At 39.3% G+C, this 24,540-nt stretch overlaps 1 protein-coding gene across 2 annotated transcripts in view; it reads right to left on the bottom strand.

The window, feature by feature from the left end:
* The window catches only part of MYO3B (myosin IIIB), a 503,395-nt gene that overhangs the window by 283,658 nt on the left and 195,197 nt on the right, over positions 1-24,540 (bottom strand). For both annotated transcript variants that reach the window (XM_003254238.4, XM_003254240.4), the window contains exons 9-14: positions 18,711-18,866; positions 5,800-5,896; positions 4,722-4,838; positions 3,790-3,894; positions 1,331-1,414; positions 265-467 (exon numbers count right to left, since the gene is read on the bottom strand). In XM_003254238.4, the coding sequence (XP_003254286.2) occupies positions 265-467; positions 1,331-1,414; positions 3,790-3,894; positions 4,722-4,838; positions 5,800-5,896; positions 18,711-18,866 (762 nt within the window). The remainder of the gene's footprint in view (positions 1-264; positions 468-1,330; positions 1,415-3,789; positions 3,895-4,721; positions 4,839-5,799; positions 5,897-18,710; positions 18,867-24,540) is intronic.

The following is a 24,540-nucleotide window of genomic DNA, read 5'->3' as shown; positions in this document are numbered from 1 at the left end:
CTGCTAAATTCTACCTGACACAACCAACTCAGGAGAAACAAGCATACCCATCCCCAAAGCAAACCCACCCCAGCCCTTTGTACTCTTTCCATTAATTTCTTTTAGGTCAAAAACTACCACTGATGCTTTGCTTAAATAATTCTTTGCCCTTGGGGAGGGTAGGGGAATGTTAAGAACAAGGATGAAAACTGAACCATTAAAATTCCCAAAGCCTCCCAGTTTTTACTGCAGGGCAAAAACACAGTGATAAAGTAGTGCACCTACGCTGCCTGTTTTATAACTCTGGATTTTTCAAGGAGATATTCAGAGATTCTTGCCCCCATCACAACTCCAGTTGGTGTAAACATCATTTCCAGATATTTTCCAAAACGGCTTGAGTTGTCATTGATGGCAGTGCATGAGTTCCCAAAGGCTTCCACCAGGGAGTTGACTTGTAGAATTTTCTCTCTCAAGGTCTGATTATTGGCCTGTGCCAAACAGAGAACAGTCAAGAAGAGACTCCAGAAACATTACACCAGCAAAGTTGCCAGGCACCCATCCCTTGCCCATCAAAATCCACATTGTCTTTTTACAAAGAGCCCCATTTGGGGGATGTTAGCATCAACCACCAGCATCATTTTCTCATATGAGCAACTCCCCAGATCTGCATATGAATCAGATTTGGCTAGATTAGGACAGCAGTTTTAAAAATCCAGCCATATTTCATTTAAAATCCTTGACAGATAAAATGCCTAGCCAGTTAACCTTGACAGATAAAACGCCTAACCTAATCCTTGACAGATAAAAAACCTAAAAAAGATTTTTAAATAGATCCCGTAACTTTTCTGGCATTTATCATAATAGTCTATAAACCTTATCTATAAAAATTCCATACATTCTTTCTTAGTCACCTAGTACACTAATTCAGAGTGTAAGTAACTACTAGACTATTTTTGAATTCATTCTTTCAATATTAATTTCACCAAGCTGAAAATTTTTCATTTCCCTCAACTTTTGCTCAAAGGCTTCTATTTTACATCCTTTTAATCACTATAGTGGCTTTCCCTGATCCTGTTCCTAGTGCTTAGCCATTTTTCCTACTTAATGGCTGAATGTTTCTATTACATTGAAAACATGAAAATTAATTCCCGATAATCTAGTAAATTTGTGTTGGAATTATTCTCCTCCCTACATCTTAAGAGGCCTCGCTATCAGGAGGCAAACATAGCAAAGATGGAATGTCTTTATGTAAGCCCTAATAAAAAAAACCCAGTACTTCCATCATTTATCAAATATGCAGTTACTCTGTAGGAACTTTTCGCCACAATACATAAAGCAGATTAGTCAATACCTTTCCCAAGAAAGTCAAATGCTGAACAATCAGGTGGGCGCTTTCTGTCTTCCCAGAGCCACTCTCTCCACTGATGACAATGCACTGGCACAGAAAATGGAGTGTCAAGTGAAGAATTTATAGCACAGAAGCAACTTGCAGGCTTCTTATAATATCCACTACTGTACACCTTAATTTTTCACTGAGAAATAGATCTTAGGCATCTTCCTATTTCAGTACATAGAGACCTTCTTCAACCTTTTGTATAGCCACTTGTTGTTCCATTGTACAGATGTACCATAATCTGTTTAATCAGTCCAATATTGGGATATTTGAGTTTTTTCCTTGTAATTATAAACAACATTGCAATGAATAACCTTATACTTAAGTCATTATATTTTTATGCAGGTTCATCTGCAGGAGAAATTCCTAGAAATGGGGATGTTGGATCAAAAGGTAAATATATTTGTAAATTTGACACATATTACTAAATTGCTTTCCTAGGGACTACATCAATATATGAAAGTGCCTGCTCTCCTGTAGCCTCAACAACAGAATGTTAGATTTTTGACAATCTAATAGGTTAAAAAAATGGTATCTCAGTGCAGCCTTATTCTGCATCTTAAAAATTATGAATGAGGCCTTCTTCTATATGCTTAAGAGGCTTTTCTTTTACGTGACCTGTCCGTATTGTTTGCCCCTTTTTTATTGTATTGTTGATATTTTTGTTATTCATTTCTAGGAGCTCTTTATGTATAAAGGAAATTAGTGGATGTGATATAATAAAAATTATATATTGGGTCTTTGTTCCTGGTTCCTGGCACTGAGCTCCTAAAACCTTTGGAATTTCCAAGAGTGGTAGGAGTATCTTTTGTTATTCACAAGGAGCCCCTTTCAACCGTACCTCAGTTTATTCCTAAGAAGGCGGTTCAAGGTGGGGCCCCTAGACAGCTTCAGACTGGTCATTAGAAAGACCAAACATGTGATTAGAGTGTGGGAACTTTCAGTCCTACCTCCCAACTTCTAGAAAGAAGAGGGGATTTAAAGATTAAGTTATACAAATTCTTAAACAATGAGATTCAGAGAGCTTCTGAGTTGGTGAACACATTGAGGTGCTGGGAGGGGGATGTGCCCAGAAAAGGCATAGAAGCTCTGTGTGCCATGTCCCCTTCCTCCCCACATATACCCTGCCCCATGTGTCTCTTCTATTTGGCTGTTCCTGAGTTATACCCTTCATAATAAACTGGTAAATGTAAGTAAAGTGTTTTCCTCGGTTCCTTGAGTCATTCCTAGTGAATTATCAAACCTAAAGAGAGTCACAAGAACCCCTGGGCTGGTATTCGGCTGGGCAGATGTGTGAGAAGCCTAGGTACTCCATTTGCAGCTGGCATCTAAAGTGGGAACAGTCTTGTGGCACTAATCGCTTAATCTGTGGAGTCTGCGCTAACTCCAGGTAGTGTCAGAATTGAACTGAATTGTTGGGCACCCAGTTGGTGTTGGAGAATTGGTTCGTGTTGGAAAAAATACAACATTTGGTGTCAGAAGTGGTGTCAAAAAACACAACACAGTGAGGCAACTTCTTAACTTAAAAACAATATATATTTCTCTCCATTTACTTCCTCCCTATGAAATCTATGGACATTTTACAAGTATCTGGGAAAGGTAAGAATTTGGAGGAGCTAAGTTTCTAAGCTACAGTGAATCCATGTATTCCATTTTATAATCCACATTGTTATAATGTCATCTATTACTCAACAAACCCCAAAGCTGGGACTTCCCAGATCTTAGGAAATCCACACAGTGAATACCCTCAGAAAATTTGCTTGCCAAACTAGACTACTTCTATTTCAAACAGAATAAAGAAACAAAGAGAAATATACCTATTGAAAGTAAAGGAGGGATGGAAGGTTAGATACATGAGCACTGTGAATTAGAAGGCTAGAAAGGTAAAATGGATGAGCCTGTGTTTAGCATTGAGTTTAAGGTTTGTTCATTTTCTACCCAATCTATCACAATTTTTCAGCAGCTAAATGGTGTGGTGCATGGTCACTGTCAACCTCTGTGCAATATTTCATACAAAAAAGACTGAATCATGAAAATTCTAAGACCTTAATAGGAAAGAATTTCACTTATGCCATTCTATATGCTATTTTTATTACAGTCATTGCCGTGTAATCAGGTTGTGTTTGCACTGTTCTCATCATATTCATATTAGAAACATTTTTATTATATCTTATCAGAGAAAATGAGTGCTCTTGATGTGAATGTTTTATGTTTCTTGAAAAGCATTTTCACATTCTCCTGATGCTATGGCTTTATCTATGCTCAAGTTCCACAGAGCTGCCACTTCATCTCCTGTCTCTTTGGGTCAGCACCAGCAACCAGAATGGAAAGGTTTCAGGAAGACTTAGGAGCAGACAAGGAAGACAGAACATGGCTTCCACTGTGTGACTCCCTAGGAAAGGAAGATGAGTTCTTACCTGGTCTTTGCTGAGAGTAACCATGCACTGGTAAGCAGCATCTGCTGATGCAAATATGTGGGGGGGATTGGAGGCACGTTTCACCCCATGATAAAGCCTGGAAAACTGAAGGAAAAATAATTAAAGGAAACTCTTTCCTGGACCATCTAATACTCCGCTACCTATTGCCCATGAAACCAAGAATCTGTCACTTATTAGGGTACTTGTTGCATTAGGAAGACTGTAAGGTACAGGTTCTGGAGCCCGCAGGCCTGAGTTCAGATTTCACTTCTGTACTTACTGGCTTCATGAGCTAGTAAGAGCGAGTTCACTCTATGCTAAGTCTCCTTGTCTGCCAACTAGGTTTAACAACAGTACCTGTCCCAAAGGGTGTGAAAAAGTGAGGTAACCCAGTGTCTAACATGCAGTAAGCATGCAATAAATGTTAACTATTATTGTTACAGTTTGCTTTAAAAAGGTATCCTCAAGATGTAAAGATTCCATTTGTATTACATTACTATCTGCAGTTTGGAGTATATACATCTAGGGTAGCATAATTTTATTCTTACTTTTTCTTTCTTTTCATTTGCCCTTGTGAGTTTTAATTTCCTATTAAGGAAGAGTAGGCTCTTAAAACATCCCTGCCGGGCGCAGTGGCTCACCCTTGTAATCCCAGCACTTTGGGAGGCCGAGGCGGACGGATCACGAGGTCAGGAGATCGAGACCACAGTGAAATCCCGTCTCTACTAAAAATACAAAAAATTAGCCGGGCGTGGTGGCGGGCGCCTGTAGTCCCAGCTACTCGGAGAGGCTGAGGCAGGAGAATGGCGTGACTCCGGGAGGCGGAGCTTGCAATGAGCCGAGATCGCGCCACTGCACTCCAGCCTGGGTGCCTGGGTGACAGAGCAAGACTCCGTCTCAAAAAAACAACAACAACAAAAAAAATCCCTTACCTGTGGAGAGTATATGCTTAGACTCTGGAAGGGGTTTAAGGCAATTAAGATGTCTCCAACATATGTGTAAATTAGCAAGTCTGCATAACGTTTCTGCAACTGATGGATAATTGTATCCTAAGAAGAGGATAAATGGTATTGAGAGTAAATATTATTTCCAGTCAAGGGATAGATTCTAAAAATGACAACAAATTTATTCTGCCAAGAACATCTTTCTCTAAACAATGAAAGTAGTCCATTTAAATCATACAATGACTCTAATGATCCTAATTCATTAAAACAATGCCAATATTTGCCTTGAAAGAAAAAATAGGAATACACTGAAAGAATTAGGCCCACTTAGGACTTGCTAAAAGACACTGAGATATCCAACAAAGATTTTACTTGTTATTGTGAAAAAAACTCATCTCAACCAGTCAAAATGTTGTATTTAAAATTTTATTTAATAGGCTGTTCCTACTGATAGAGCACAGACAGAATGGTAAGTTAATTTCTCAAAGCACTGCACTTAAAACCTAGGTGGCATAAATACAGAATTAACCACTTTTTATTACACTTTAGTGATTTAGACATTGAAAGTAACAATCCCCAGAGTTAGACTCAGCATAAACAGGTCCAGTGCAATTAACAACTCTATTAAACATGCATATTTTAAATGGGGATTATCACAGACTTCAAATTTAGAATTCAAGCTATATTAACTTCACTATTTCCCTAAATGAAGCTCTTTCTTATGAAGAACAAACAACTTCTTAAGGGTTAATTGAAATATTTTATCAAATTTTATCAAACAGAAAATATTTTCAGCTGATATAACCCATCATTAAGGCTACAATATAAAGAGCTTTATTGCAAAAATCCAAATCCTTTTCTCTTCATCATTCTAGCGGCTATCTAAATAAACACAGCACAGGATCATAGTCACAGCAACTGAATGCTCCCTGAACTTCATCCCATGGCTACACAAACAATTAAATTTTCAAATGACCTTAGGAGGACATGGTCTACAACAGAAAGGTCACACCATTCACATGAAACAAATGTCTTCAATGAGAATTGTCTACTAAATATTTAGTACCTCATCCAGAACCTCTAGGTTGACCAAATCATCCTCGAGGCAGTATTTTTCAGCATCTTCCACATGATAAGGTCTTCTGGTATGCATCCTCTCATGCCTAGAAATTTATCAAGAGAGTTTAAGCATTAAGACAGCAAATAATGTAGCAGAAAGCAGGCAGCAAGGATGGTTCATTCACAATCTTATCACATGGTATGTTCAGAGACTTCAGAGACAGGGACAGGCAGTCCAGTCCAGGTCCCCAAGCTTTTCCTGCCACTGTAGAACTATTGGGGTAAACTGATCTCCATAGTTCAAGTCTACTTTCTGCCAGAGTGAGGAGTGTTACCAGATGGGCCCACCTAACACACATATTTGCTTTTCTTAAACCCCAAAGACAGCACTTCCAGAATAAACACCTCTGATTTCTGCTCAGTGTCAGGCACATAGATCTCACTGGGGTGTAGCCATAAGTGCCTTACTTCCCTTGAGGTCCCCTTGCTCCGTCTACCAGCACCACTCCCAACTTTTGTGATAGTTTTTAACCTACGTAACACTTTCAGAGATTAATATAGTAAATACCAAATAATCGATCATTGTTTATGTTTGTTCTTATTTATTTGAAATCCCTTTGTGACCCTTGTCCCATCCCACTTCTCTCTGAGGTGACCACTATTTGATGGGTTTCCTTCCAGTCTATTTTTAAATATTGGTCATATGCATATATGTACCCATGAGCAATATACAGGTTCTGTATGTTTAGTTATAAAAATGATATCATACTTAGGTTTTATACTGTAAGCTTACTTTTTTCATTAAACATTATGATTTTTAAAGTCTATTTATCTATCTATCTACCTATCTACCTTACCCACTTACCTACCTACCTAGTTCAGTCACTTTAATCACTGGGTAGTATTATACTTTATGAATATGTACCTATTTATTTACTTAGTCCGATGGGGGGGGGTGTTCTTTTTAAAATTTTATTTATTTATTTAGTAATTTTTAGAGATGGGGTCTTGCTCTGTCACCAGGCTGAAATGCAGTGGCATAGTCATAGCTCACTGCAGCCTCAAACTCCTGGGCTTAAGCAACCCTCCCCGCTCAGCCTCTCAACTAGCTGGTACTAGAAGTATGTGCTACTGTGCCTGGCTAATTTTTTTAGTATTATTTTTTGTAGAGATGGGGTTTTGCTTTGTTGTCCAGGCTAATCTCGAACTCCTGGCTTCAAGTGATCCTGCCACCTTAGCCTCTCAAAGTGCTGGGATTACAGGCATATGCCACTCTACCCGGCCTACTCAGTCCTATGTTGATCAACATTTAGGCTGATTCCAATTTTTTTGCTACTAGTAATAATGCAACAACTAAAGCTTTATACACATCTTTTTGTGTATATATGTGAGTTTTTCTCCTGGAGGGTACTGTTCACTAGGGATTTAAAAATCTTGTTTGATAATCAGTAATAATCCCCTCTGGTAGACTAAAATATAGCTCTTTAAGGTTTAAAATTAATTCAAGGTCAAAGTAGGGCTTCCCATAATTTATTTCTTTAACTCATCACTCCTCAGTGTGGTTTAGGAGGAAAGCATTGGCTAGAAGAGCTCTGGACCCTAGTTTCAGAGTTGCGAGCAATGTGGTATGAGACACTCGGCAAATCCCTTAACAGCCAGTATATCAGTTTTCTTCATCTACAAATAGAACTACTCATGACTGATCTGTCTATCTCCCAGGTGGCTGTGAAAGCACATATAGTCATGGATACAAAAACGCAATGAAGTTGAAAACACGTACTAATTATTATTCTTACATCCTTGTTAAAATTTGGAATCAACAATTTGCATAACTACACACATTACTCTGAATATCCTTGACTAAACAAAGTCATACATAAACTGTCCTACATACTGCAAACTCACTAGCCCAGAAGCATAACTTCTTGGTTCTTCTCTGTCACTTTTATGCCCATCATCATCACAGCTTATGAGGATATCACCCACCAATACAATTCTATCTAGCTAGATCCTAGAAGCTGGTGTTGACTGAAAGTTTTATGGTAAATACAAGCTAGAAGTCATGGAATCTTGATGTACACCCCACCCTTTGGTATGCATTTCACAAAAGTAGGTAAAAAGGAAGAAGCAAACTTATCAGCTCTGCATACTGAGTCTTGAGTTTATAATGCAATAGAAATGGCCAAATAAAACTGATTTCTCTCTTTCTAGCCTATTAAATCTTACCTTTCAATCTCCATCACTGATAAATTTGAAAAGGGATATTTGAAGCATGCTATTAGTCATCTCCAGTCCTAGAACCAGTTTTGCTGCTAATTCATATAAAGGTCCAAAGTAGAATGAAGCTTAATTTTTATTTAATCAAATCAAATTTATAGCATAAGCATTTTAAAATTATTAAGCAGAATTATCTATCTGTGACTTTACATACTGGTGATGGCAAAGAAAAATCAAATTGGTTTGTAATACAGATTTTTACTAAAACTCAGAGCTGCTGCCTGCCTCTAGCTAGCCATTTTGTTAAATAAAACAGCAGGAGGATACATATTTCTGATCAAAATCCCCTTCACATAAAACCTAAGGATAATTTTGCTTGAAGTTAATCAAAAAACAAAATACTGGCTGGGTATGGTGGTTCACGCCTGTAATCCCAGCACTTTGGGAGGCCGAGGTGGGTGAATCACAAGGTCAAGAGATTAAGACCATCCTGGCCAACATGGTGAAACCCCATCTCTACCAAAAATACAAAAATTAGCTAGGCGTGGGGGTGCACGCCTGTAGCCCCAGGTACTCAGGAGGCTGCGGCAGGAGAATGGCTTGAACCCGGGAGTCGGAGGTGGCAGTGAGCCGAGATCAAGCCACTGCATGCCAGCCTGGCAACAGAGCAAGACTCCATCTCAAAAAAAAAAAAATTATACCACATTTTCATGAAATAATTACCATATTAAATTCAGCTAGTTTGTCTCCTTCCTACATTTATATCTTATAATTGCATATTCTGCACATCATTTGACAAAGAAAATCAATAATTAAAAAATTACCTCAGATCTGGTTCTGGTCAAGATAGAGCAAGCCCTCTCCACTCCTCACTGAAGACAACTAAATACCCTTGTCAGAATGCATGGAGCAGCTATCTTAAGACTCTGAGAAGTAAATTGTAACAGGCAGACTGGGGAAGGAAGTCAGAATTCAAAATACCACCGAACCAATGGTGAGTTATCCAGGGTTTCTTTTTCCTTCAGTAACTCCTGACCTGGATTTAATGGCAGCCTGAGCTGCATACAGGAATGCCAAGCTTCACATTGGATGACATTTTTATAGCCAACTAAAAATGGAAGCACGGACAAAACTTTACTTGCAATCTCACAAATAGATGCAGTCTAGTAGAAAGTTTTCATTTTCAATGTGAATATACACAATGCAATATCACTAGGATCAAAATTGGTATCTTCTGAGCCCAAAGCAGATTGTATGCTATGCCAATCTGTCTCACAGATACAACTTCCAAGAATCATGCAGATGTTGTCTGTAAATCTGAGCTTGATTCTTGTAAAAAATCTTCCCCAATAATATTGCATTAACAAAAAATAACTTTTTAAAAATTTTAACTGCTATTAGTAGCAACGTGTGACCTCTTTCCTTGCTTACAGGCAATCAAATTCTTTAGAAATATTTTCTCCTAAAAGTGAAGTAGGCAATCTAGAAGTGGATATAGATGCAAGACTTCTCTACTCTGATAAAGACCACTTCGTTTTCTCAACCAGAAAAAAAATATATATGTGTAGTGCTATTTCTGCCTTCCCCAACTAGTGTTCTTTGGAAACTGCTGCCCGCTTAACTTTCCTCCTCTGGCTGTAGGGTTTGGAGGGTCTATTGTAGAGAAAAAGCATTATTTATTTCAATTTTTATCTCCTTTAAAAACATTATCCTAGACTTTGCATAAGTTTATAAAAAGTATTACGTTGTTTTATATTTCTCTATTTTTAGTTGAAATTAATAAAAATAAATTTGGTTTAATTTTTTTCAATTTTATTGAGTTAAGTGATTTGTGTCATAATAACTATAGATCTTAATTTCCTTTAAATTCACATGCTCCATCTAGTGCCCTGCTTGAGAATAGGACCTATTATCAATTTTTGCTGAAGAATTCCTCGTTTAATGTGAAAATTACAGATCTCCAACTAAAAGCTACTTGGATTGAGTATTCCAAAGCTCAGAGGAATGGAGACATAGATAAATGAATGGATAAATGGCAAAAAACATTCTACTAAATCAAAAGTATGTGGTAAAGCACTGTAGTTTTAATGGCTCAGAAGATGTTTTCAAGTTCCAGTAAAGTTTATATTGCTTTTCTTAGATTTCCTACTTGTTTTTATGAGTCTGTAAGTATGTTGGCTGCCAAGGCTGGCTTCTCAGACAAGCAGAGTTTGCGAGTCGGAGCTTAGAGGGAAAGTCTTGGCTTGGACTGGTTCCTGGAGTTTGCTTTTGGTGTGGCAGTGGATGGGAGAGTGTGGAGAGCAGGACGGGCCTTAGGTTTCAGGGATCAGGTAAAGGGGACACTGGTGCCTGAATCCATGGATCAAGTTGGGTGGGAATGAGGGCAAGTCTGTACCATCAAGTCCAAGGAAATGGGTGCAGCGTAAGAATAGAATCTGAAGAATGGGAAAGACAGAGCCAGAGGTAGAGGCTGGGAGTTCCCCTAAGACAACAGTGGGTATAGATGAGGTAGAGGATGGGGGTCTTTGTTCAAATGTTTGGCCCAGCCAATGAGTGGGAAAGGAGCTTTAGAGGGCACCAAACTGGTTCAAATACTAGAGGAATTATTCTCATGAAATAAACTCCTAAAGTAGTGTTGCAGCTTTCACTCTACTTTAATCTCTATATCTGCATTATGGTTAAAACCATTTCTGTGTCATTGTTCTCTAATATCCCATCACTGGGCCTGCTAGCTTCTTTGTTTGAGCTGCTAGTCCTATGAACTATGTTGACAAACATATTTTGCCCCAAAGTGACTCATTGATCAATTAGCCTCTTTCTGTCTGCCAATTATGCCTGTGGAAGTGGAGGCTTCCATGTAGGTAGGTACAAACAGGGCTGCAAGAACTTCACGTAGGTGAGACAGGATACGCTCTTCCCTTCACTCCCCAACTATGATGAAGAACAAATAATAGAAGAAGGTGCTCTAAATCATAACTCAAACATGAGAAGGAAACAAATTCTTTTAGCTTATCAGTTCAGCCTAATAATAATAACAACAAGCAATATGCTCGTGAGAGGTTAATCTCTGCACTGAGAAATGCCTGATGGCTTCTTGAAGAGAGTCACCCTGTGTCAGTACCATTGTGAAGGTCACCTCTGCCTCTGCTCCTCCACACCCAGGATAAGAACCCTCTCCCCCATCCAAGAGTGGAACTGCAAGAAGTAGAGAATGACTATCACTGCTACCAGATTCCAGATGGAAAAGGAAGTAAAATTTGTTGGGGATAGAGGCAAAAAAAAAAAAAAAAAGAGAGAGAGAGAGAGATCGGGAATAAGGAAAAAGGTGCAGGCTCAAAGATGTCAGTCCTCAAGAATCTAGGACAAAAGCCTCCATGGCCATAGAGAGAACTCAGGGATCACCCCCTTATCACTACATCCAATAGATTCCATATAAGAAGGAACACATTACTCAAAACTGAGAATAGAGTACTGTTACTACACCAGGGTCAGTGAGGTTGAATATTTCTTGTAAATCTTTACTTCCATTCAGTATACCTTTTGATAACAGAGCCAATGAAAGAGGGACTTTTATTTTACTATAACTACATAATAATGGACCTCAAACAAGAAAAACAATAGCAGACCATTGAGGAGTGACATTATTCTACTGAGAGTCAAATATGGACAGAGATAGCAGCTGGATACCTTTAACTACATGAGCTGTATCTTGACCCTGAACTTAAGGCTATGTCTTTCAAACAATACAATGCATAAATTTTAAAATAGAAGAATTGTTTGGGTGGAAATTATTATAGTATCTGCCCATTTTTCATCTAAGCACAGTTTTGGCCAGAATCCCAATAAATCAGCATCTTATCATTAATCATATTAAACAGTATTTGATATACCCAACTTTTCTAAGTGGCAAGAATCAGTAACACCAGCATAAAATTAATATTAACTAACTTACTCATTTGTAGATAGACAGATATAGGTATAGATAGATAGCAGATACTAATTATAGCAAGGTGTAGATTTATTTCTTCTGTTAGGAAGATAAAAGGATCTTTAACCTCCCGTGTGTCAAGCTTCTTCAGCACTTTAGGAAGTAATCTTTCTGCAGTTACTCATTTACATAAGAACCCAAGAACCCATTAGTGTATATAATATGGGGTGCTGTGTATGTGTGTGTGTGCATGCATGCACATATTTGAAGGTAGAAGAGGGAGAGAGTGAGCAAGGATTACTGGGGAAAACTCAGCAGTTAAATAGTGAGAAATCTGTTTTTAAAGGTCACTGCTGCAGGTTGAAAAGAAATCAAAGGCTGAAGTCATTGTTTTAATCAGCCTCAGGCAAACTGCAAGGGCAAAATTACAATCCATTAAACAGAGCAGGAAAAAAAAAAAAACCCAACAACTTAATTCTTCTACCAAGTAATACTTAGAACAGACCCTTGGCATTTAGGGCTTAACATCTGTGGTTTCAGCTAGTACCAAGCCACCTGCAGGGGCACGGTATGCTGTATCTTGTATTTTACTGAGGTTCAAGTTTGAGTTCATGGTCGTGGCAGAGACAATCGAGTCCTTTCCCTGCCTCCACTCACATTCCAGAGAGTGGTTTCACTCTTCTCCCAATAACCCTTGTAAAATGATAAAAAGCATGTTTCCAATCCACTTCTCTGAACTTTAACAGTGAGATGACATTCCAGATGATCCTAATGAATTCAGGGATTTGTAAAACTGGTTTGGGGAAGAAGTCTTTTTGCAGATCAAGGAAATAGGTGCTGATATAAAGTAAATGACCAAATAGTTCAAAAACACCTCCAACAGATTAAGTAACAATGTACCTTCAGCCCATTGTTCACATAGTTTTAGGGCTTCTTTAGCCCTTTAGGGCTTACTCCTTTAAAAGAGTAAGACTTGGATTAATAACTGCTCTATTGTACCTGAATCAAATATATGCATTGGCAAAATTATAATTTACTGGAAAAACTTAAATTCCAATGGTGTCATACATACACTATAATCAGCATCAGGTAATGGTATCTATCAAATCTCAAATAGTACAATATCACTTCTCCACAGGTGCCTCTGCTGTCCTGTATCTGTATCTGTTGTGTGTGTGTGTGCGTGTGTGTGTGTGTATGTATGCATATATATATAGTGAAATAGGGATGAATCACATCCTGGCTTTCCAAAAAGCACTCAGAAAAGCCTCAATGGTTAGACCCAGGAGAGGTGAGACAGGGGACTAACAAACTCAAGCCCTGCATGCACAGTACAGCTTCTGCTCTATGTGAACAAGCCCTCCATGATTCTTAGCCTTGCTCTTGAATATTCTTGAATATGTGCCATAACTGAGATGGACCACTTCCCTGTAATACTCTTGTCCCAGCACTACCTTCCACGCCCTCACTGTGACGGAGTAGGGAAACTGTGTATTCTCCCTGCTCCCCTCTGTCTTTTCCCAACCATTGCTCTCCCTAACCAGTCTCTCCCTTTTTAAAAGTTCACATCACACTCTGATATCATCCTTTTCGGCACATGATCCCCAATTTTCATTTCTCTCTACCCCTTCCCCTGATATCAGTCTTTGGTTTTCCCATGTCCCACCAATCACTTTGTTAACTCTTCCCACATTCTGATCTAAGAGTTCCTCAACTTGTCAACACTTAAAAAACATTTCTTTCTATTCCACTGAAATTGCCCACAAGCTCAGCTATCCCTAGTTCGTAATTATCTATCAAAAGTTCCTAGGATCTCAGTTCTACAATCCCTTTTCTCATCATCCCCTCACTGAACCTGCTCTTCATCTTTGTTGTAATAGCCAGTCCAGGGACTAGATCAGCCTCAAAGTCAATAAGCCAGTCTGGTGTCACTTTCTTCCCTACCCCTGAAGATCCCAAGGCCACTCTTCTACTAACCTCGATTCCCTTGCTTCCTTGCCCACTCATCATGCCCACTGAAGTCAGTCTCCAGCCTGAAGAAGACCATAAGGTCTGCTTTCTCTACTCCTAACTCCTTGCTGCTAAGAGTTAATCAAGATGACAGATGAGAAAGGCGGCAGTGGTGATGGTGCATTTTCTGAGAGTTTCTAGTGCCAAGTGCTGTCCTGAATGCTCTACATGCATTATCTTAGACACTGATTAACTTCACTACAATAGGATGCTATTCAGTTACATTCCACCTGGGTTTTCTATGCTATTAAGCAATCATGATGTCGATCTTTAATTGAACCTTTATCATATTCCTCATAGCGACTATCTCAAAGATTTAACGCTTCCCTGGAGTCCACAATCCACTCCCAACTCCGAAACCTTGCTAAGTTTTTTTTTTTTAAGGCCATTCAACATGAATTTCCTCACAATGCCTCCTCTCCTCACTTAAGTTTTCTGAGTACTTTTATCTAACCTTTCTGTGTCTTTCCCAACTTAGAGTTTCTCTCTTTCTAAAGTCAACCTTCCTCTTAGGCCCCTGACCCACTCCCTCTTGCTTCCTCCATTGCTTCCTCTCTCTTCTGTCTTCATTGTCTCCCTCTCTAAATATATCCTTCCCCTTTACCTGTCCAAGTGTTCCCCCATCCTTTAAGAGCTTGCATTCTTCCCTGCAGCCCGGCTGAAACTACCAACTTCTCCCTCCCCTAGGAAAAGTACTAAAGTGGACAGAACATTCCTTACCTTTGCAGGAATGGTAAGAAAGTTTTCCCTGTAGGTTATAGGTTTCATTACTCTGTATCAGCTCTCAAATCCAAAAGAGTTGCTACAGCTGGAGGGCCCAGGACTGCTTAGACCATTGAAGAACTCTCTTTTGGGCAGAAAGCTGGAAGCTTTGTGTAATACCTGGAAGTACTTGGCATTGCATTTGATAGACTATGAAGACGTGTCTTGCAATTTCTACATGATTGCATTGTGAACCAGGCCAGGGAGGCAGCCCAGTTTGGGTAGGCCCCAACACACTTCTCTGTTTCCCTAATCTCCCTCAATCAATCCACCACTAAGTCCTGACAATACCATTATTTTAATATCTGCTGCCATTTGTAATTACTATGATCTGCTCACTAGTCTCCCTGGCTGCAGCCTTGCCCTGCTTCATTCTCCATACTGCAATCAGAACAACTTTCTGGAATTCTTCAATGGCTCCCTAGCGCCTAAGAAACAAATTCAAGCTCCTTAGGCCCATTATGACCTGGCTCCTCTCTACCTTGTCTCTCCCTCCCACCTACCCCATGCCAAGCTCCAGCCATGTCAACTAACTGTTCACCAGATTCCCCAAGCTCTCTCTAGCCCTTTTGCCTTGCCCTTTCCTCATTGCTCATTCTTTCCCCTCTACCCCAAATAACCCCCTTTCCTTGACTATCTTTGTTCTTCAGGACAGTTCAAGGATCATCTACCCAGCAGCTCCAGGGCATCTTCCCCTACCATCCCAACCCCGGATTGACTTAGATGTCTTTCCCAGGTGCTCTGGGAGGTATCCCAGGCATTCCTTTATCTAGGTACTTTTCATGTTGAGCTGTTCTCACCTGATTCTTGTCTCTGTCACACACCAGACTATTAGCTCTTTATCAGGAACTGCATCTGATTTGCCTTTGTAGTCCCTCTGTTCAGCATAGGGCCTGACACATACACACGTATAAATGCCTCTTGAATGAATAAATTAGATATTGAATAAGAGATAAAATGGGATATTTTTAACATTCAGTACCTCAGTAGTGTTTATTTTCATGATCTTTTACAGTAAGTAAAAAGATGAATTTGCATAGATTATGGGCAAGAGGTAGTTAGTGTTAAAAAGAAATGAAAGACTCAGAATTAAGTAGACCTTGTACACTACTTCTACTACCAACATTTATGGAGATTGCACTATTCTAAGCATTTTACATGTATTGACTCACTTAACCCTCCAAATAACCCCCATTTTATAGAAGAAACTTCGGAAGAGAAAGATTAAAAACTTATCCAGTTAGTGGCTGGCCTGAGATCCAAACCTGGCAGAACAATAGATTTTTTTCTTCCTTTCTTTGTTTTTTTTTGAGACAGGGTCTCACTCTGTTGCCCAGGCTGGAGTGCAGTGGTGCAATCACAGTTTGCTGCAGCCTCAAACTCCTGGGCTCAAGTGATCCTCCCATGTCAGCCTCCGGGGACTACCGGCATGTGCCACCATGCATGGCTAATTTTTCTTTTATTTTTTATTATTTATTTAATTTTTTTTAGTAGAGATGAGGTCTTGCTATAGTGACCAGCCTGGTCTCAAACTCCTGGGCTCAAGTGATCCTCCTGTCTCAGCCTCCCAACGTGCTGGGATTACAGGTGTGAGCCACCACACCCTGCCAAGCCAGTGGTTTTAACCACCACATTGCACTGCCTCCGGGTGGCCATAACTGTGTAGAAAAATGATGAGTGGGTAATTTGGCCCCAATCACCTATATACTCACCTCAATTTTTCTGCTTTTTTTTTTTTTTTTCTGCTTTAACTTGAAAAACCACAGCTTTAAATATATTGACTTATCAGCATGGAATGATATTTGAGAGTTTTTCCTGGTGGGCTGAAAAACATCTATGTAGCCAGCTCCTTGCCAGTTGCTAAGAGGAAGTAATCGTATAAGAGAGGTGGCAGGTTAAGTGTCAATTACGTGCACTGTGTTTCCTTTGGAATTAATTTTCCTACATCCTAAGGAAGTGACTGTTTAAAATGTTGATACCTTTTGTGAGGTTGTATTTTTTTTTAATGATAGTTCAAAGAAACACAAACCACTGAGTGAAACTCAAGATTACAAAGACCCTGTGAGAAGCCTTTGCCACCACATGAGGCTTCTGACATCAAAGGAGTTAACAAAGATAAAGAGAAATTAGAGAAAGGGGATGAGAGAGGCTGGTGTTGCAATTTTCTATGGTAAAAGAAGAAGGGTTTTGGGTTTTTTTTTTTTTTTTAGACAGTGCCTCACTCTGTCGCCCAGGCTGGAGTGCAGTGGCGCAATCTCAGCTCACTGCAACCTCCGCCTCCCAGGTTCAAGCGATTCTCCTGCCTCAGCCTCCCGAGCAGCTGGGATTACAGGCACCTGCCACTACGCCCAGCTACTTTTCTGTATTTGTAGTAGAGACAGGGTTTCACCATGTTGGCCAGGCTGTTCTCAAACTCCTGACCTTGTGATTCGTCCACCTCGGCCTCCCAAAGTGCTGGGATTACAGGTGTGAGCCACTGCACCTGGCCTGTTCTTTTTCTTTTTGAAAAAAAAAAAAAAAAAAAAAAAAAAAAAGGCAGAGAGAGAGAGCATAGATCTGGATAGGCAAAGTCAGGCCAATGTGAAAATCCAGATAACTTGGCAAATTAAGTCTTAGAAATCATTCCGTGGCAAATCCCAGAACAGGTAGACAAGGAAGAGATGTTGAATTTGACTCATACCCTTTAAATGTTGGGTTTGTTTTTTGCTTGGTTTGTATTTTCTTTTACTTCGTCTTCATTTTTGGTGGTGGTGGTGCTGTGTGTGTGTGTGTAGCTGGGTGGTAGGTGTGTTGGCTGGTGTATAGGAACCAAAACAAGGGAGAAAAGAGATTTCAGCTCCCTGGGGCTTAAGCACAAGTTCCTACTGCTTCAAAAAGACCCCAAGTCACAAGAATTTCTCTGCATTTCTCTACTCTGTAGGGAGGCCGTAGAAACAGAAAAGGCAGTGGAAAAAGGAAACAAGTAGGCAAAAAAATCCACTCTGAGCTATCCAAAAGGGAACCTGGTGGAGGAAAATCAGCAAAATATACTCGCCTTGAAACCTCACCTCCAGCTCCAAAAGTTCTGATGCCAATGTTTGGCTTTTTGATTAGTAAACAGTTTTCTGTAGAATACATGAATATTTCCAGAACTTGTAACTTATGATATTTTATTTTCTTCACTTCCAGTACTTTGAATGTTCTTTTAATAATAATGGACTGGAGCTTATCTACATCCTAGATGGTTTCATAAAACCAAATAATTGCTGAGCATAAGAAGCAGGTTTATTTGCATTTAATTTTTTTTAAAGAGAAATTCTGCCACCCTCTGGACAGAAATCGAAGATCTATTTCTTAGAGATTCACCAGGGAATACCGTTTAAATAGCACTTGCCCCTGAAAATAAACATTTGTATAAAAATCTACCTTCTAAAAAAAAAAAAAGAGGATGAGGTAGGGTAGGAATCACGGTTACCTTAGACAGCATAAGCAATACCTGAACACTGTTACTTAAAAATACTAAATCGACTCTAAGGAGTTTGAAACTAAAGAGAAAATGGTCTCAGAGCACATTAGAGAAACAGCCTCCAGTGTTTAGCTCATAATCTCCAAAATCACTTTACAGCCGATATTACTGCTCTTCAGTCTACAATGGCCAAGTAAAGGTGTTTCACACAATGTCAGCTATGGTTGCTATTAGTAAAAAAAAAAAAAAAATCCAAATTTCTGTTAAATGTAAATACATATATTTGTTGATTTTTTAACCAGAGCTAACTGAACACCAGGGCAGAGTAAGATTTCAGCCACTTGAGAGAAATTGGCCGTAAGAGCACAAATGGGCAGTTTGTTTCTGAAGCTCACCTGCTCTTACCCACTGGGCATGGAGTACTTAATGTCATGTAAATAAAACTCTTAAAAATGCAGGAATGTGATAACTACCAGTAATGCTGGGCAAATCAAAACACATGACATGACATTTTTATAAACAACCACAGGGAGAAAGAAGAAAGAGAGTACAGTACCTGGTTTTAGCAACAGGATTTTGATGCTTCTGGTCTTGGAGAACCTTGGCCAGCTGTTTCTGCAGAAACAGAACCTTTCCATGTACTCCTTTAATAAATGGGTGGTCAAGGAGATGTGTGACGGAAGGTCGCCTTTCAAAATCCTTAATAAGACACCTGTTTGCAAAAACCAACAAGCAATCCAAAGTACAGTCTTAGGCACCCTGTTCCCCTATGAATATGGGAGAAGGAGAGAAGGTAAAAGCTCACTTATAAAACCTGATCACTGGTTAATGATACACAGCTCTTTCTTTATTAATATGTACCAGAAAATAGAAAAATAGTAATTCTCTATTAGTTGAATTGATTAAAACATCAGAAATCTGTCTTAGTTTGTTTTAAGCAAAGTTGAAAACACAATTTGTACCATCAACTTGAAGTACTCAAAACACTGAAAATATAGACTGCTCAATTTTCTATCCACATTTTCATTACAGAAAAATATTTTCAGTGGAGTCAAGTTGATTTGTATATATACTTTCTTTTAGAAATACGTAGAATTAAATACTATCACCTCAATTAAATCCTAATATATGAAATGCCCCTTGTTTAGTGGTAGGGAAAAGGCCATCTAGGTGTTAAAAGGAAAGAAACTAATCATAAAGAAACCTTCACAGAAACTTTGGTGCTTGATTTCTAATGTCTTCGGAAGAACCAGAAAAACCACAGAACAGGAAGTGACTACAATATAATTCAGATGAATTGGGATAGAATTATACAAACAGGGAACAAAAAGTCCATTCAAAATGGTAAAAATTGGGTTACATTTAAACTCTCCTGTGGTTACTTGGTTAAAATCATATCGGCATAACTACTTTCTGTTTTAGATTCAAAATCCTTTTCAAAGCAAACAATGATTTAGTACATTTTGCTGCACCTTCTGTATTATTCAAGATGATTTTGATACAGGGAAATTTCTAGTGAAATTGAATCTGATGAATATCCCTCCAATTGCCATCACATTTCTATTCTGCGTAGCTGCCCTTGGCGAGAGGAAGAAATTTTAACATCCACTCTTTTAAGCTATCCGTCTTTAGCCCACATTGGAGGCTTAGGATAAATGGATGCCATTCTGCCCACTCCATGAAATAAACGTCTTTAGTTTTCTCAACAGTGGCATGCCAGCAACATCTAACATACAACGTATTTTTAATGAAATTCACTGACAAATGGTAAAAAAGTTCAGCCTCACCTTGAACATCTTTTCAAAACACTTAAGCAGAGTTCCTGAAACAATCCTCAACAGTTAAATTTACAAAAAAGCTTTAACTTTTGCAGTTTTCAGTCCAAAACACTTTCATAACCCTTACCTTCTAGTCCTGAAAAGATATTCAGTAAATTTCCCAGTCAGTCCATTGTAGAATTGATTCAGGGGATTCCCTACCTATTGGAACTGGAGCTTTCAGCCAGAAAAGCCAACAGAACCTAAATTATCTCCATTCAGCTGCTTGCAGGACTACAAATACCACCTCTGCCTTGCCATGGGAAGAAATTCATCATTTGACTTTTATAGGTTCAGGGCCTTTTGTATAATCTATTATTTTTCTGTGAAAAATAAAAAATCAGTGCATATGCTTTAAAAAGACTGTGTTCATGTCTTTACATCAGCAATCTTCCCTTGATTCCTTGTATATTCACCTCTATATGTAACTATCAAAGTTAATATGCTTTGATATTATGCAAAAATGCTAATAACCATGTTTCCTGAAAAAAGAGGGAACTCAAGAGGTAGTTATACTGTCAGTAACATAGATGTATGGCCCAGTCCTCCTAGCATTAGGAATAGTGTATAAAAACTCCTAAGATAAATATAGCCCCTATGTCCTCTGAGAGTTCCTACTGAAGATGCACCTGGTAGTTTTGCACACCCTCAGGAACCTCAGAGGGAACGGGTAGGATGGGAGTCCAGGACTGCTGGATCTGAAGCTAAGCCTGCTCAGTGATTTTTTAATAAGTCACATTGTGTCTTTTTCTCATCACCAAATAGGCATATCAGTATTGAAGTATTTCCCAAACATGGGGAGAGAAATTTCTTGTTTCCTCACATAATATTCATCCCACCCATCTCTCATCCTCCCCACATTTTTTTTTTCTTTCTTCCTGTGTTAATTGTTGAAGTGCCATCTGACTACTAGGAAATGCTCATGGAAAAGAAAGAATGAACAAAAGGACCAGGGGTCCCTCAATAGCCTGTTGACTAGTGGCGACACTTCAAATTAGTAAACACAGGAACAGAGGCTGAAGATGGGAGGAGAGAATTCATAAAAAATTCATAGCATGTGAAGGGGAAAGTGAGCTGGAGCTGCCTCTACCTTCCTCCTTAAGATAGGTACCTCAGGGCAGTGTTCCAGGTGAGGCCTGAAAACAAGGTCCTTTGGGTACTTCAGTAAGTAAAGCTCCTTGAACAGGGATTGAGAAAGACTAGGAAACCCATACTCCATCCAGCCTTACGAAAATACGTCTCCACTGGAGTCTAGAGATGAGATTAAAGGTGGTATACCTTGTTTCACAATGTTAGCATCCACTGGAGAAACAAGGCTTCCAACAAGGTCGCAAGATAATTTGATATATTAGAGAGGGTCCCTCTCTAGATTATGGAGGAATAAAAGAAATAAGTGAATAATGAAGTCAGAGAATTAGACAAAGAAGAAACTGACAAGTAAATCTGTTATTCCTTGAAGATCCAAAAAATGAAGATAGTAGGCATTCTACTTTCTGGAAGCAATGATCAAGAGGATCTGTTGGCCAGGTGTGGTGGCTCATGCCCGTAATTCCAACACTTTGGGAGCCCAAGTAGGAGGATTGCTCGAGCCCAGGAGTTCAAGACAAGCCTGATCAACATAGTGAGACCTATTCTCTATTAAAAAGAATTTAAAAATTAGCGGAGCACACCTGTAGTCCCAGCTACTTGGGAGGCTGAGGCAGGAGGATCACTTGAGCCCAGGAGTTTGAGATTGCAGTGAGCTATGATCACACCACTACACTCCAGCCTGGCAACAGAGTGAGACCCTGTCCCCAAAAAAAAAACACACAAAAACAAACAAACAAAAAAATGCTTTGTTAGTTCTCCAAGTAAGAAAGAAAGACTGAAGTGGGTTGAATGTCTGCATGATAAACCCCTATTAACTTCAGTAGGGATGGCACCGGGTTCAAGAGGCTGAAGGAGAGACCCGGAGCCAACAAATGAGACATAGGGTTTTATTAGGATAAACTTACACACAGGGATGATGCAGTAGCCGTGTGTTGAACAGAAGAACCACCACTGCATGCAAAAAGCACGCAGTTTATATAGCATTTTCACTTCACGCCCTCCTCCTAACAACCTCCACCTGGCAACCTTCATTTAACCCGAAACAAAGAGCCTCACTCCGCTGTACGCTGATGTTTCCCAGGAAGGGCCCAGAGCTCAGATGTTCCTCACAGACAAGGAATTGATCTCTGGGTTGGGCATGCTCTGAACTCCAAACACATATTCAGGTGCAGCCGCCATACAGGGTCATCCTCAGGGTATGCTCAAGTTAAATTATTGCTGTCGGGTGTGTGTACCATATACCATCGTAACACAGGATTGGCACAACTGAACCTGAGTGTAAAGAGGAAGAAGGCTAAGCAGAGTTGTGACTCTCCAACTGCATTGGAGGATTTTTAGGGAAAGGGCATGAAGAACTTGAAGGTGTAGCTTTATTCTAAAATACTCCTCTCTCTCTTTTTTTTCTCATGGGGAGCAAAGAGCCAGTCTGAAATGGAACTATTATTTTTCAGATAAATAGAGGAAAGTTATTACTTAAGAGCAGATAGAAAGTCCTGCATTACTAGATATCAGGGCATAGCGTCATATCATTTACTCAGCAAACATTTATTACACAGCACTAGAACTAGCCAAAATATATAAATTAATTAAAAACTATGACCCTTTTCCTCAAGGATCTACAGTCTAATTGGAAAGACAGAAGGACAAGAGAAACACAAGAAACAGCAAAAGCCGTATGTTTGCTTGTATCTTTAGGATAAGAAATAATAGCACAAAAGCATACAGTTTCAGGGCCACAGGGACTGAGATTTTCGATTCTAGCCCCTCTTTGAAGAGGTGAGGAAATGAGATCAAGTCCTGGCAATGATGAGGTCAATTCCTCAACTCCCACAGGAGGACCCTTCCTGCTCTGCTCCGTGTTGTTAAAAATGGCAAAGGTACAACATACAAAACAATACTTCGGGGCCAGAGGGAAGAACTGTAGTCAGGGAAGACTTCCTGGAGCTGGTAAGAATTGAGCTAGGTAAGTCTTGGGGGAAGTTTTGGAACTAAATTGAACTAAACTGGGGGAGTAAAGGCAGAAGTCATACTGGGGAGCCAGATCGGCAACGCAAGAAGCAGACTAGACAAGCTGCAAAGCCGGTAGATCAGGAGGCCACCAAAACACTGACCTTCACCTCCTAAGCTGCTTCTTTTGAATGCCTAACAACAATTATTGCCTTTAGTCCCTTTACCAACTTCAACTAAGGTATAATTGTTGTTGCTTAAGACTTTGTAGTTTGGTGCCCAAAATTCTTACTGTTTAAGTTTGTCAGCTTGTCATTTCTATCCCTGGTCAGCAGAGATTTAGTGGATGAAGATGAAACTGACAGCTGGGATTCCTAAAATTCCTGACAGCCTCCATGTCCTTTTATAAAGCAAGATAGAATCCTTTAACCTGATTTGGAGAACAAACAAGTAAAACTAAAGGAGTTCTAATATACTTATTCATTTCAGGTATTGCTTATTAAACCAGGAACTGCAAATTCCAAATGAAGACTATCTTCCCCCAGCTAAGGACTGAGCAGTTTTTACAAAAGGATGCATAAAATGTTCAACTCTGTATGGGATTGCGCACCAGCCAACATGAGGTGAATTAGGGGAAGCACCAGACACATAAAGCATTCCATCAAAACTAGTCAAAAGAGTTTGGAAAACATTGGTGATTTTCTAAACCAAGTAAGTTTGGAGTTTCATAATGTACACAAGCCTATTAAAGGTTCTTACAAGAGCTAGGGTAAAAAAAAGTTTAATTCTGCTTGAGCCCATGTTTCCACACTTACTCAGCCACAGAGACTTTTTTTTTTTTTTTTTTGTTTGGACCCCACAAATGATATCCTTGGAAGTTCTGTTGTAAGCAATTAGTCACATGATTTTAGAATGGACACCAGAGTCCTCAACTCAGTGGACTGAGGGGACACTGTAAGAACTTAATAATTGCCACATCTGAGACACTCTGGTGGGCTACCGTTTCTGCAAAAGACAGTGTTTCAACCTGGGGAGACATTTTCCTGAGCTCAGTTCTTTCCAGAGTCCTTTATTCTAGAAAACAAGTAGCAAGGACGAGATTTAGATAAACTACTTTTCCCCCAAATCGTAATTCTTTCTTTCATTTATTCCTGGATTTTTTAATCTTTTTAAAAATTTTTGGATTTAGATATGCTTTCTCTGTGCTAACAGATAAAACAACAGAATAACTATTTATTTATACCATGAGATATATACAAGAGACTCTGGAAATAAGGCCATGGTGGGTGGTTTGAATATGATAGAAAAGTCCACCAGAAGATAAAGGAAGCAAATTTCAGCCTTGAAGGAAATCAATCCACTATCTAATTTGAAATTCTAGTACCTTCCATCATGCTTTCTTGGCTGAAGATTAATTCTCAGAATCTATTAGTGTCACCACATTAAACACAGGTTGTTGCAGCCATTTGTGGCAATCTCCCAGTCTGGCTTCTGCCAAAAACAGGCAAAAAGGAGACATTTCTTAGCAAGAAG

The sequence above is a fragment of the Nomascus leucogenys genome, chromosome 22a, assembly GCF_006542625.1.
Source record: "Nomascus leucogenys isolate Asia chromosome 22a, Asia_NLE_v1, whole genome shotgun sequence".
Lineage (NCBI taxonomy): Eukaryota > Metazoa > Chordata > Mammalia > Primates > Hylobatidae > Nomascus > Nomascus leucogenys.
The sequence above is the reverse complement of the archived record's forward strand: the minus strand, read 5'-3'. Positions and strand labels throughout refer to the sequence as shown.